The sequence below is a fragment of the Plectrocnemia conspersa genome, unplaced genomic scaffold, assembly GCF_051122295.1.
Source record: "Plectrocnemia conspersa isolate PC_06_02 unplaced genomic scaffold, ASM5112229v1 ptg000001l, whole genome shotgun sequence".
NCBI classification, from domain to species: Eukaryota; Metazoa; Arthropoda; class Insecta; order Trichoptera; family Polycentropodidae; genus Plectrocnemia; species Plectrocnemia conspersa.
In genome coordinates, this window is record NW_028277165.1 from 15,948,047 (window position 1) to 15,961,662 (window position 13,616).

General features: G+C 29.8%; 2 protein-coding genes across 2 annotated transcripts; one reads left to right on the plus strand and one right to left on the minus strand.

The window, feature by feature from the left end:
• Window positions 1-345: 345 nt before the first annotated feature.
• Urod (uroporphyrinogen decarboxylase) lies at window positions 346-2,074 on the minus strand. Its single transcript, XM_088182081.1, has 7 exons — window positions 1,966-2,074; window positions 1,516-1,803; window positions 1,293-1,451; window positions 1,090-1,233; window positions 869-1,024; window positions 634-801; window positions 346-558 (listed from the first exon to the last, which is right to left on the minus strand). Exons 1-7 carry the CDS (start codon window positions 1,981-1,983, stop codon window positions 415-417), a joined length of 1,077 nt encoding a protein of 358 aa, XP_088038207.1. The 5' UTR covers window positions 1,984-2,074; the 3' UTR covers window positions 346-414.
• Window positions 2,075-7,504: 5,430 nt separating this feature from the next.
• LOC148238989 (aldo-keto reductase family 1 member B1-like) lies at window positions 7,505-12,722 on the plus strand. The gene is made up of 7 exons (XM_088182091.1): window positions 7,505-7,708; window positions 8,794-8,936; window positions 11,353-11,494; window positions 11,563-11,757; window positions 11,823-12,022; window positions 12,148-12,303; window positions 12,373-12,722. Exons 1-7 carry the CDS (start codon window positions 7,634-7,636, stop codon window positions 12,413-12,415), a joined length of 954 nt encoding a protein of 317 aa, XP_088038217.1. The 5' UTR covers window positions 7,505-7,633; the 3' UTR covers window positions 12,416-12,722.
• The last annotated feature ends 894 nt before the right edge of the window (window positions 12,723-13,616 follow it).

Genomic DNA, 13,616 nt, shown 5'->3' on the forward strand with positions numbered 1-13,616 from the left:
TTCCTCAAACGTCAAAGAGTAAGAAAATAAAAAGGTGATTTTAGAATAAATTCTCAAAGGCTTATAAAATAAGAAATAATCTTGCATCTCTTTTACTCAACACACAATACGTATTTTATGAGTCGACTCTCAATATTCTCATATTATTAACATAATATGAGAATATTGAGAGTCTCAGATTATGTTAATCCGTGAAGAGTGTTCACACTTCTGGCCAGTTAAAGTTAATTTTTGTAGGTTTATTTATTTTACTTCACAGTAACAAATACAATTTTGATTTCTAAGGAAGTGTTTTTCATTTTAAGAACTTCTAAATTTGCCATTGACGGTAATAAAATACAAATAAAACCACCAATAGAATTTATTGTCTTCATAATTTAAAAAATACAGAAGCAATGACACGTTACTTAATATCTATAAGGCTTTGTGGATTGTTTCGGTGAAAGTATGCATGCTTTCAATAGGAGTTGCTGGAGTAATTCCGTGACCTAAATTGGCAATGTATCTATGTTTGCCGAATTTCTTAGCCATTTCAGTTGTTAGCGCACTTAATTCATCCTAAGAATGTTACAATATTATAATCATTAATTAAACATTTGATATTTATTCGTAGATAAGGCATATTTATTAAACCTGAGGTTTGTATAAATCTTGCGGATCGAGATTCCCTTGCAGCGTTATATTGTCACCGACGTCAGATCTAGCTTGAACGGGATCTACAGTCCAATCTATACCTAACACATCGTAGCCCAATTGGCTCTGCAACTTTAATGAATGACCTGCTCCTTTAGCAAATAACGTCTGAAATGATTTACATTGTAAATATTTGGCTTTTATCAATGACTAATTAGATATTTGTGAAATTTACCATAGGAACGAGTGGTAAATCTCTTTTACCGAGTTCGCGTTTCACAGATTCTACAATTCTTTTCAAATGAGGAACCGCCACATTTGCGAATTGTTCCGGAGATAAATGCTCGGCACTCGATTCGAACACTTGTAATAACTGAGCGCCAGCTTCGACCTAATAACAATATATTTTATTATATAATTGTGTTCGCTAATAAGATATCTATATTTAATATTAACCTGCATTATCAAATAATCAATGATGATGTCAGTAAGCATACTTAAAAGATCTTCTGATTCTTTTGGATAAGAAGAGAGCCATTGCTTTGATTTTTCCATCGTTTTGCTTCCTCCGCCTTCGATCATATAACCCATCAATGTCCACTACAATAAATATGTTGTTATAATTTGTTAATTGAATTTATATTAATTGTACTGCATACCGGAGCACCCGTAAAGCCAATAAGAGGAACAAGACCATCGATTTTTTGCCTTGTTAACGTTATAGCATCTCCGACGTACATCAAGCGAGATACGGCTCCGTTTTTTTCCAACTTTTTCAAATCATCGGGATTATTCAAAGGCTCTGGAAAGACTGGACCCTAAAATTATATTATATTAAAATTAATAAATATGTATACACAAGCGATATAACGCAGTTATTACCTTTCCAGGATGCATCTCAACAATCATTCCCACCGCTTGAGGAATGACTAATATATCGCTGAATATAATAGAAGCATCCAGGTGTTTGAAGCGTCTTAATGGTTGAAGAGTGACTTCGCACGCCAATTCAGGGGTGCGGCACACTTCGAAGAAGTCGTGCTTAGCGCGAACCTCTAGAAACTCTGGTAAATATCTTCCAGCTTGTCTCATCACCCAAACGGGTACTTTATCCACTTCTTCGCCGCGAGCAGCTCGCAATAATCGGTCATTGCGGAGAGCGGGAAATAACTGAAAAATAATTATTGCACTCATAATATTAATTAGGTTTAATTAATAATCAATGAATGAATTGAATGAATTTTTCATATAAAAAATCAAATTTTTTAGTCAAAAGTTGTTATTTTTTAATATATTTACTAATTATAAGTATCACAATGTTTATTAAATTACTTTGTGATCGAAAGGCATCTTTTTTAACAAGAACCTGTACGTCAATATCAGGTGCGAGTTGCTTATTGATGACAGTTCAAATGTCACGGTTTATGCGTTACTTTTTACTGTTGGCAATAACATCGTTTTTTTCGACCATGCAATAAATAAAACACATATTATGTTTTATAGTACATAAATTACGTGTTTCGGTGATTATTGCGCAAACAAAAATTGCGAAAACAAATATACAAATAAGTAAATTTATACATAAAAAAATAATGTTTGTATATAAAATAGATATTAATATGATTTAAAGTTAAAAATATTTTACAATTATATTAGTAATTTGCATACACTTGTTCAAAAATTATGATTTTGAAAAAGCTGTCGGACACCAGGTAGTCTATCACTATCACTATCAACGTGAAAATTTGACCTGCTTGCTTATTATATTTAAAAAAAAAATATGAGACGACAATAGTTACTACATCTTTATACAATATCTTTAAAGAGAATGTTCCGACCCTTGAAACTTGCGATTTTTCTCAAAATGCGTGAATGTATCAACAATATATAATATTACAGCATGAACTTAGCAATAAAGTATACAATTCGACTTTGAATGAATGGATATTATTTTTACGTCTTTAATAAAATAATGTCAATACTGGTAATACCGGTATTGACTGTTTTTCTCTCGGTAATACCGGTATTGAAAATTCCAGTATTATTTCAATCCCTTCTACGGACTTTGATATAAGAGCGGTGTATTAAACCGAATTTTAGTCGAGCGTTCCCACTGCAACGGCGCCGACACGATTTTATTGCACTTGGATATTACACTATGTTCGATTCGATTCCCAAATTCAATTTAAATATACTTTGACCAACACTTATATTAGAAGTCCGTAGTAATATCGGTAAGGACAGCTATAATACTTTTAAAACATAATCCAAGTGCAGACAAACTATAGAGCAATATGAGAGATGCGATCTATCTGTACTTCTTCCGCTTATTTTCCCCTAAGAGATAAGTTGGCTTAATTTGTATTTTGGTTAAGTTTGGGTTTGAACAGGAAATGAATATTTCACAAAAGTCAAATTGAGTTTCATAGACATTTCAGAGCAGAATATTAGCACGTATCAGTTAAATTATATTCTTGCTAGTAGAAATATGTATATACATATTGGTGAAAATGTGCGACTTCACTAGTGAAAATATAACTTTACTGAAAAATAACCATTAATTATAATATTTATACATCGCATAAGTATATAGAGTCATAGCAAGCAAGAAGAATTTATATGTAATATGGAAGTGCTATATAAGAATTGATAGAAGCAATAACATAAAATTAAAAAATACATCGAATGCAGCGATGGTGATATCTTCGCGTGTTAAATTGAGATACAAACTATCATAGATTCCACATTTTTAATGATGAAGAAACTAATGAGGTTATAACCTATTTACACTCAAGAACAAGTCTAATAAGATAAGGAACGGAGGGGCGGGGGGAGGGGTATTGATCCTAATCATTTTTACGATTTTCAATGCTAAGATGTTACCATATATATGAGGAAAATTACTCAAGAAAACTTGTGTCTTTAAGATTGATAGCTTTGAAAAGAAGCTGCCTTTATATAAAAATAAATAATTTCATAATTGTTGGTAGTTACGCGTATCTTATTATTCTCAATTATGCCATTTTTTTAAATTATATACGTAAGACAATTTCATAAATGTTTTGGTTTATTGAACTGTAGTCTTAAAAATTGTTACCATTTATTTTTGATACAATATGGTTATTAAAGGGCATTGCTATAAATATCACTACGATTACATAAAGTGAACAAGCCAGAAAAATACAATTAAAATAATAAATATTATTTATATGTAGATGTTAATAATAATGCTGTGTCATCCCGAATAATACCAACAATTATACATTATTATTAAAGGCAATATACGAGGAAAAATATGACTGGTGAGAAAAGTAACACATTGACTGAAGAACGAAATGGTTTGAAAATAAAAAAACTCTACCTCCTTATTTAATATAGTATTGAACCACAAGTGTATTATTGGCAATGTCCGTTTACAAATAAACACTGAAAGAATAATTATTTTGTATATTGTCCTAACAAAAAAAGTGTGATTCGACTTCCTGGATGAATTCATTTGCATCGCTTTTATCTGTAATGATCGCTGTTTATTATACATGAAATGCTTTGTAGGAGCGTTCTATTGTTTCCTTTGTGTAAAAAATATCATAATTAATCAAAACGCATGATAACTGTACAATAATATCAAAATGTATGACTCCTTTGATTATTAGGTCGTGCGCAATATTATACACACGTAGGTACGCATATACGTCAGATTATTCAGAATACATACTGTAACATTATTTTTGCATTCATCTTCGATTTAGAAACATAAGATAAAAACAGAATATGCTCTCGCAAATACTCGCTTATCAAAAATGAGTAATCCAGTGACCCATACGCGACCTCCTTACTATCGATAGAATATGTGTATCAATCTATTCGAATGATTTATGTATGTTTTTGATAAGAGCCTTATCAGAGAATTGCATAAAAATATATAAAAAATCAATATGAGATGTGCTACCAGAAAATTTTGTGAATAACCATGACTACGCCGGCGATAAACAAGTGATTCTGTAAATATTTCATAGCCCAATGTTTATTATTAGCGATCGATAAGAGCAGTTGCTTGTAGCAATTTTCTTATCAATAATTTATGCGGTAAACATTGCTGGCTATACTCATTGAATTATACTAATTTTATAATATTAATGTAGATAATTTATAAATTAATTATGTATAGATTGGAAAGCATAAAATATCAAAATATATATCTAATAATTGTATAAAAATTGTCATTAATTTGTCTATAGTAATATATACATTTTGTGCGTTCTTTTGTTTTGGTATTTAAAATATTTTAAAATTGATACTTATATATATATACAAATACAGATAACGATATTTTAATAAAGGATATGCATGACATAACATCAAATATTGAGTCGACATAATAAGATATGGTGTAAATAAATTTACTTAATTAATTAATATAATATTTGGACCATACATAATCATTGTATTGCAATTAGTTGAACAAAACTCGGCAAAAGGGTCATACAAAGTAATCCATGTTTTCTCATTGCATATGCAAGGAATAGAGCAGCGTTCCCAAAAGGAACGGAGTATAATAGAGTACCAGCTATTATCTATTCGGTCATCTTGCCTAAAACGATTAATGCTAGAACGGGATCTATCTCGTCGACAAAAATAAGCACTCTTAAGACGATTGTTAGATGCAACCCAAGATCTTTACCCCAAAATACCGTTTTCAAGCGCGTAGGAAACGAAACTACTGTTCCCGAAATTATAAAACCAGCTCCAACGACCGAAATAGTTAAATAATTTATTTAGAGAAATAAGGACATTGATCCTCTCCCTTTCCCGAAGCCAAAACTCTGACGTAGAAAATCACTTTACTTCCTTTCGGCACTTTCGTCAACTCGTATCCACAGTCAATTCCAGAGTTTGCATCCGCTCTCACTTCGATCGTCAGCTCTAGTTCAGCCAAGCAGTCACCTTTAATCTCCAATAATTGAACTCGATCTTAGAGAATAACAACTTTTATGGTTATATTATCGCGGGTCTTTAACAGTAGTTTAAAGACGTATATTCTAATATTACATATGACTTTTGCTTAGGTGAGAAGTAATACACTGTAGCAAAAAAGTGTAGCATCGCAAATCTAAGAATTCAAAAGTAATATATAAATCTACTGAATTTACAAGCTACATTTTATCAATTTGTCAATGTAATATTATTAATTTTACACTACGCATATGATATGTAAAAATGACGAATCGTCACAAGATATCTATAATAATTAACAGTCATTGTGTTTCGGTAAAAATCGCTTTCTAAACGAGATAAATTTCTTAATTTTCATTCTTTTACATTTTATTTTTAGAAATAAAACAAATTGCTTGCCATAAAGAAGAAGAAAATAAATAAAACTGAGCTGTAATATATTTACTAGTTTAAACTTAAAGTGTTACATTCTTATCTTAGTTACAATATTTAACTATTGATAAGTTTTGAATATTCTACATCTAAGACTACACTGGGGGTGTGTTATATGTTTAATTAATTAAAGTTTATATATATATAGTAAATGTATATACTAAAAGAACATACTCATTCATTTTACAAAATACAAAAATATTATTTTCTTGCGTCATAATTAATTGAATGGATTTTAAATTCTGTTAAATTAAACTATTACTATAAAACACAACAATATATAGATAATTTTTAATTTTAATTAAGCATTTTAAATAAATAATATACTTTTTATTAGTATTTTTATAACATGACTAGAAAATTTTAGAGCAAATCATTCTACTTCCTTTTACTCTCTGTTGATTTTTCAGGTACGATATTAGTTTTGAACAAATATTTTTAAAGTAATGTGTATGCCGTTATCTGAAATATGGCCGTTTAATTTGTGTAATAATTATATGTATACGTGACAAGTTGTAATCACTTGAGTGACTACAGTCTAAAAGTCGTATCAAGGATCGAGTTGAAATCTTGGAGATTCGGGGTGACTACTTGGCTGGACTAGATCGGACAGTTGAGGAGAAAATTTATTTTCTCGGAATTTTAACGGTCGATTCGGTTTGGCGTACCTTGGCTTAGCGGGAGTTTTGCTGTATTTTGCTGTAACTCTCGTATTTCAGAAGTGCTAGTCCAAATGAAAATTTTGATGGAAGAACCTTTAATCCAATTTTAACAATGCAAGGTGGAGATTTAGCTTTATTTTTCAAACGCAATATATAATATTTTCTTGTACCTTGATTCTTGATTCGGATTGTATAAATCTAGCAACAATGATTGGACTCTGGAATGCTATTTGTTCGGTACCTACTCGGTGAATATATTCAGGGCTGACCGTTTTTTGTAAGGGGTTTGGTGATTTTTTTGCTTTTATATTAATGGATTTCGGAGGTCTATTAACAGAAAAGCTGCTGTATTGTTTTGCTTTCAGCTATTCCTCTTTTGACAGATCTTGCAATACTGATTTAAACGCAACGATTATGGATGGTCCCGACTGTGAAAATAAAATAGTTCAAAATAACAATTGACAGTGTAAATTATTTTTTAGTATATCTAATGCATTTTCAGTGTATTCACCTTAGTTTTATTTACTTTTAGGAAGTATATCAGTCACGATTAACGTTCAGGAATAGTTGGTTGTAGTAATATGTATGACGCAAATAACAATGAAAGGCAAGGAAGTTAATACAAAATATTTATATTTTTGTGTATTTAATATTATGTAATTAATTTTGTATTTAAATAACATTTAATCACTCAAAATAACATGTGTAAAAACGACCTACAAATTAAAGTTGCTGTAATTAGTTTTTGCAACGATGTGATAAGCTCTTATATTAGGTTATCAGATAACGTCTTCAAAAATCGTTAAAAATAAAGTTGTGGTGCTATAGATAAAGAAGTAAGTGCAAACTAAGCATGTTCATATTTTATGAATCGTGTGAGGTATATAAAAATCGATACCACCATCGGTGCCATCTTCAGTATACTTGTTTGATTCAAATTGAACAGGTTGAACATGAGCGCCAACATTCCTTTGATCAAGCTGAATGATGGTACTGCAATCCCAGCAATTGGATTAGGAACTTGGAAGGTATATGTTATACATGTATTCATATCAGTCATTTGATAAAAAAAGTAATTAAATATACTCAGTTATGTAATCATATTCAACATATAATCATTAACACACATGTATGTAAATACATAAATGAACAATTTAATACTATATTATTATATTTATAATGTCATATAAACAGAGCAACTAAATATTATATATATTCCTTCCTTTCAACGCTTTCATACAAAAAACGATTTATTTATTTATTTATTATTTTGCATTGTATTTGATATTATTTTTTATTATTAAATCAATAGGATTAACTTGATGAATAACATATGAACAATTGTCAAAATACATGAGTTTGAAACTTGTTATGTAATATACTGAATGTAACGTACATACATATTATCTAAGTTATGTTATTAATATTATTATCTATATTGATATCTTAGCACTTGGTTATTTAAAAAATAATATACTGCAACGGCTATAGAAGTTGTGCTTATTAAACATAAATATACAAAGATTAATAAAACAAAGATTCCCGTTTGGTCAAAGGATTGAAGGAGAATATGAAGAATATTATAGGAAGCCTGAACTCTATCGGTGATTAATAAGCTGTTAAATATAAATATATATATTATGTATTTTATCCTATGGATTGGATTGAACTGGTATATTTATCTTAATTCTGCAATATCAGAAATAAGTTTATTTCTGATATTGCAGAATTAATATCGTAATGTAACGTTTACTAAAAAATTAAATATTTATCTTTATTATTATTTTTTAATATGATCTGATTTAAGTGATTTTAAAAACTTGCATGATTTAATAGATGAATCTAATTTAAAACAAAAATACAAGATCAGCCATTAAATGATTTTTGAGTAATTTTTTTTGTCAAAACAAGCGATTAATGTTTTTCTTCCGTTTACTATGACATATTTTTGTGAATTAAGATACAACGAAGTTCAGGACTTATTTGTGGCCCCTTATCTTTTTTTAAATATTAGGAGACCAAAAATATATTTGCTCTCAAGGCTCATAAAAATATATAATAATTTGTTCCAATTTTTTATTATGATAATTCATATTCATATTTTGTATTTCAGTCCAAGCCTGGAGAAGTGGTCCAAGCTATAAAAGATGCTATTGACATCGGCTACAGGCACATAGATGGAGCTTTTGTCTATCAAAACGAAAAAGAGGTGGGGCAAGCCATCGCCGAAAAGATAGCAGAAGGCGTCGTTAAGAGGTTGCTGTGCTGAAATGCTATCCTTATTTATACATACACATAATATTCACAATGAGCGTAGTGCCTTAATAAAATATTTGTCTAATATCTACATTTCTAGGAAATTGTTTAATAATAGAAATAGATAAGATGTGCTACTTTCGCATTAATTAATTGATTTGTTCTCACCATGATGATGAATCTGACGAAATGCGTTTGTTATTCTATTATGCGGTCGATAAACTTGAACCTGATTAGAATTGTAAACAAAATAAAAATAGTTCATCAAGGCCGATATTGACTTTATTATTGATGGTAAGCCAGTGAAACCAGATAAAACAATGGTACACGAGTTCTCTAAGAAAAGTATTGATACGATTATATTAATACGAAGCAATTTTATCTACATATTTTTAATTTTAGCGCTCTATAATATATTTACATACATATATGTTGCAGTGAATATGTATTACGAGTAAAATTATTATAATTTCACTAGTATAAATATAATTTTATTGTCGGTTAAAATGTATCAAACGCATATATACTATTTAGAGTTTAGGACACTGCCACCCCCTTCCCGCCTATTTTTAACCACCACACATTAACAAGTTATTTTTAATTTCAACAGTTTAAAATGTAGCATACAATAATCAATATTACTGTAGCTTCCGATTATCATTGATCGAGTTGAAATCTTGAGATTTAGATCAGACAGTTAAAATGAAAAACGACTATTTCCTCGGTTTTTTAAGGATCGTCTGGGTCGATTTGACGTAGTTTCGCTTGGTAAAAATTCGGATGAACTATAGTCTATAGTAGTTCCATACTGAAGTGTCTAAATAAAATTATTATGTATATCAGTGTACAGGTTTATATACGTTTAAGAGCTAAAGGACAGTAAAACGTATTTTCTAATACGGATTTTAATAAACTGTATTATTGAATCCTGGTATGCTTACTGGGATGTTATAATTAGGCTAGGTATTTATGCAAAAATTTATTAACGTACGCTCAGATATGCAATATCCTTTATTTATGCTGATGACACAAATAAGCTGTTTCTTAGAAGATACAATGAACACAAATCAATTTGTTTTATGAGATCTTTTAATATTTTTTACGCAACGTTTATTAGTGGTTCCGACAATGTTTATTATATTGAATTCCGTCGGTTGAAAATTTTGCTCTTTTGCGCTCCAGGATGCTTCATAAGATTCCCATGTCGTGTGGACGAAGTAGCGTTACACGAAATAGCATGCTTTATCTCTTTCTTTGTTGCGTGCGACACCCTTCCCACTTCTATTTCTAGGGGATCGGCATCAGTTCTGGATTGTTAAATGAATAAATTTGACTAACCTACAATATCACTAACTTCATTCCATAATTTTGCTACTTATGTATCTGATTTTTTTTAATTTTGCGCAGAATTTCAAAGATTTTTTAAATAAATATAATTAATATAGACATTATTAAATGTGTTTCCACTATTGTTGTTTCCAAAAGCAATAAAGTATTTGTATTTATTATAAGAAAAGAGCATTATTATATAATAAAAATGAAATGGTGAATATTTCTTTAGAAGCGCAGTGTAACACCCCCCGGTGTATGGCTGAGAGGCAAATAGTAGTGGATTCTAACTAGAATGTAACGGTAAACCGTCGAGCTCGATAGGGAATCTTATGATGCCTCCAGAATGATCAACCATTGGGCACCAAATATAATAGCCTAAATTCACTTCCCTGTCTGAATTAATATTTCTATATAACATTGCTCTTTAGAACATACAAATTCCCTTTATATTGAGTAAGTAAAGGATAGCAATTTGAAATAACTATTTGGTTCTTATCACAGATTTGTGGCGAGTATCTAATCTTAGCCAAATAGTAATACAAATACAAATTGAGTATATTTTTATGTAAAAATAATGATTGCCACTTCAGACAGCAGATATTAAATATCGTCATTATTTATGGTAATTTTTATTGTAGCCTTCTTACATTATGATTACTTAATATAATGAGAAAACTCGTGTCTTTATATCTACTTAGTTCGGGTACAGTAAAATATGTAAAAATTAATTTAACAGTAACTTAATCAATGGTATATTATTTTTAAATTGTGAATATTTTCTAAATAAATCGGCATAAACAGATAATGTTATAATGGTACTTTCGCAATACGGTATATTTGTGTAAATATTCGTATCTTATTTATTATTATATAATATATTATGCGTAAAGACAAATTTTATACATTGCTAATAGCATATATACATATATATAAAACGTCATCTCACTATCTAGCCGTCTATAATTAATGAAATAAAATGTGATAGCAACATTACTCGTAAGCATATTATTTTAATGTTCTCTACATATGTTTTATGTTAGCCAAATTAACCCCAGCCATGTCTTAAAACATATACTGATTACAGAGATGATCTTTATATTGTCACCAAACTATGGACAACTTATCATGATCCCAAGAACGTGGAAAAGAACTGCCGAAAGTCGCTGGAAGATCTTGGCCTCGAATATTTGGATTTGTATCTAATACACTATCCTGACGCTTTCATTGTAATTATATACGTAATATCAATTTTTCCTTTTGTTTTTTTATTGTTAATAATTTATTTATTAATTAGGAAAGCAACGAGATCGTGCCACGCGATGCAAATGGCGCTGTACTTTATGCCAACGTAGATTACGTCGATACTTGGATGGCGATGGAAAAATTGGTCGAAAAGGGATTGGTGAAAAGTATCGGTGTTTCTAATTTTAATCATTTGCAGATAGAGAGGGTTTTAAAAAAGTGCACTATTAAACCAGTTATAAATCAGGTGCTTATATTTATTTTAGATTTAAGTATAACTATGGGGTTTCGTAATAATGTTTTTGATTTAAGGTTGAGTGTCATCCTTATCTGAGTCAAAAAAAGTTGGGAGATTGGATGGCCGATCGCGATATTGTATTGACAGCTTATAGTCCTCTAGGTTCTCCTGATAGACCGAATCCAAGACCAGAGGATCGTGATTTGCTATCAGATCCCGTAGTGGCAGAAATGGCTGCCAAATATGGCAAAACTCCAGCTCAAATATTACTTAGGTAATAGATTATGAAGCTGTATTTACAATTGATTAAAATAAATGACTGCGAATTACCGACTTGTATTATAAGTACATATATTATTAAAATATAAGAATAATATATAAAAACATGTTTTTTTTCAGATATCACATCGATCGTGGCTTTGTGGTGATTCCCAAATCGGTAAAGAAGCATAGAATCCAAGAAAACTTCGACATATTTGACTTTGAAATTTCTTCTCAAGATATGGATAAACTCTTGGGTCTGAATAATAATGAAAGATACTTGGCGATGACATCGTTAGTGTTTTATTAACATTTTAATTTAGAAAGAGTATTTTAATTGAATTTTTAATTATCTATTTTCAGCTGGAAAGATGGACAATATTACCCATTTGCCGAAGAGTTTTAAAAACAGTTCTTAGAATCCATATCTACAAATACAATATAGCATCTACTACTAGATTCAATGATAATCTTACTATTTAATTACACGTGACTAATATAATTCCTCAAATTTATATTGTTGTACAGCTTATTATGAATAATTAGGCATTAATTAAAATTATAATGCATCTCAAAATATTTTTATTGAAAATTGTCAAAAACCAATTGGCATTTATTTATGCTTTTCCTACTATTTAATTGTATACAGCATCTTATCTTTATTTTGTTATTAGTCAGATTGCTTAAAGACTAAATAAATGGTTTTTCTTCAACTTCCTCTTGTTACACTTATTTATGTATTTTAATAAATGGCCTTCATTATTTATGTATATTAAAAATGTAATCGCTGATTACTAACCACAGATATACCGCACATATTACGTCAATACGTGTGTTAATTTATTTTATAATCATTTATAAAAAATAAAGGGCGATAATGCGTGAACTCACTGACGTATATTTCGATGTCATGTTTTGAAATGTATACGACTTTTTTTATAAAACGTTATTTGTTAATGATATTTAATATAAACAACGTCTTTTCCTGGATTTACATATATATTTTGTTGTACACGCGTTGCTTTATTGAAGGTATTGATCCCAACTAATATGTACTTACTAAGATAAAGTTGAATAAATATTATTATATTTAATATGATTAGTCAACTGTAGCTGAATTTGATAAACTTTAATAAATACACTAAATATTGTCATATTTTGTCAGATTTTAGATGAGAAGATGCTTTAAAAATGCAAATTTGATAGATGAATATAAGAAATCACAGAATAGAGAATACATAGAACGGCCGTGGCGTACAAATACGCATATAAAAATTGAAACCGTTTGCAGCGCAAATTGCCGTATCGAGTGACGTTTAAAAAACTGTTTGTTTGGATTAGGTAAAACGTATTCATTTGTGCTTACACGTGAAAAATTATGCCATATTTTTCTTCAATAGTTTTCTACTATGATCTTTAAGCCATATAACTGAACAGACCCCCATAATATTTGATACACAAACGAATTTTGAAAAAAATAATGTGGAGATTCGTCACACAGGGCGTGACAAGACCGTCTGACGTCAGTAGATAGAGTTAAGACTTGAACGTAGTTTGTTTTTCACAGCAAACGCCGCTTCTCTATATATTCTCTGTTTTGTGTACAA

Bases quoted from the DNA above. Each gene is read 5' to 3' on its own strand.
- Urod (XM_088182081.1), bottom strand. The intron at 1,452-1,515 runs GTAATAACTGCG...ATATAATTTTAG, and splicing joins TTGAGATGCATCCTGGAAAG to GGTCCAGTCTTTCCAGAGCC. The intron at 559-633 runs GTTTAATAAATA...TAACATTCTTAG, and splicing joins AAGATTTATACAAACCTCAG to GATGAATTAAGTGCGCTAAC.
- LOC148238989 (XM_088182091.1), top strand. From the start codon at position 7,634: ATGAGCGCCAACATTCCTTTGATCAAGCTGAATGATGGTACTGCAATC. The intron at 12,023-12,147 runs GTAATAGATTAT...GTTTTTTTTCAG, and splicing joins CCAGCTCAAATATTACTTAG to ATATCACATCGATCGTGGCT. The intron at 12,304-12,372 runs GTTAGTGTTTTA...ATCTATTTTCAG, and splicing joins AGATACTTGGCGATGACATC to CTGGAAAGATGGACAATATT.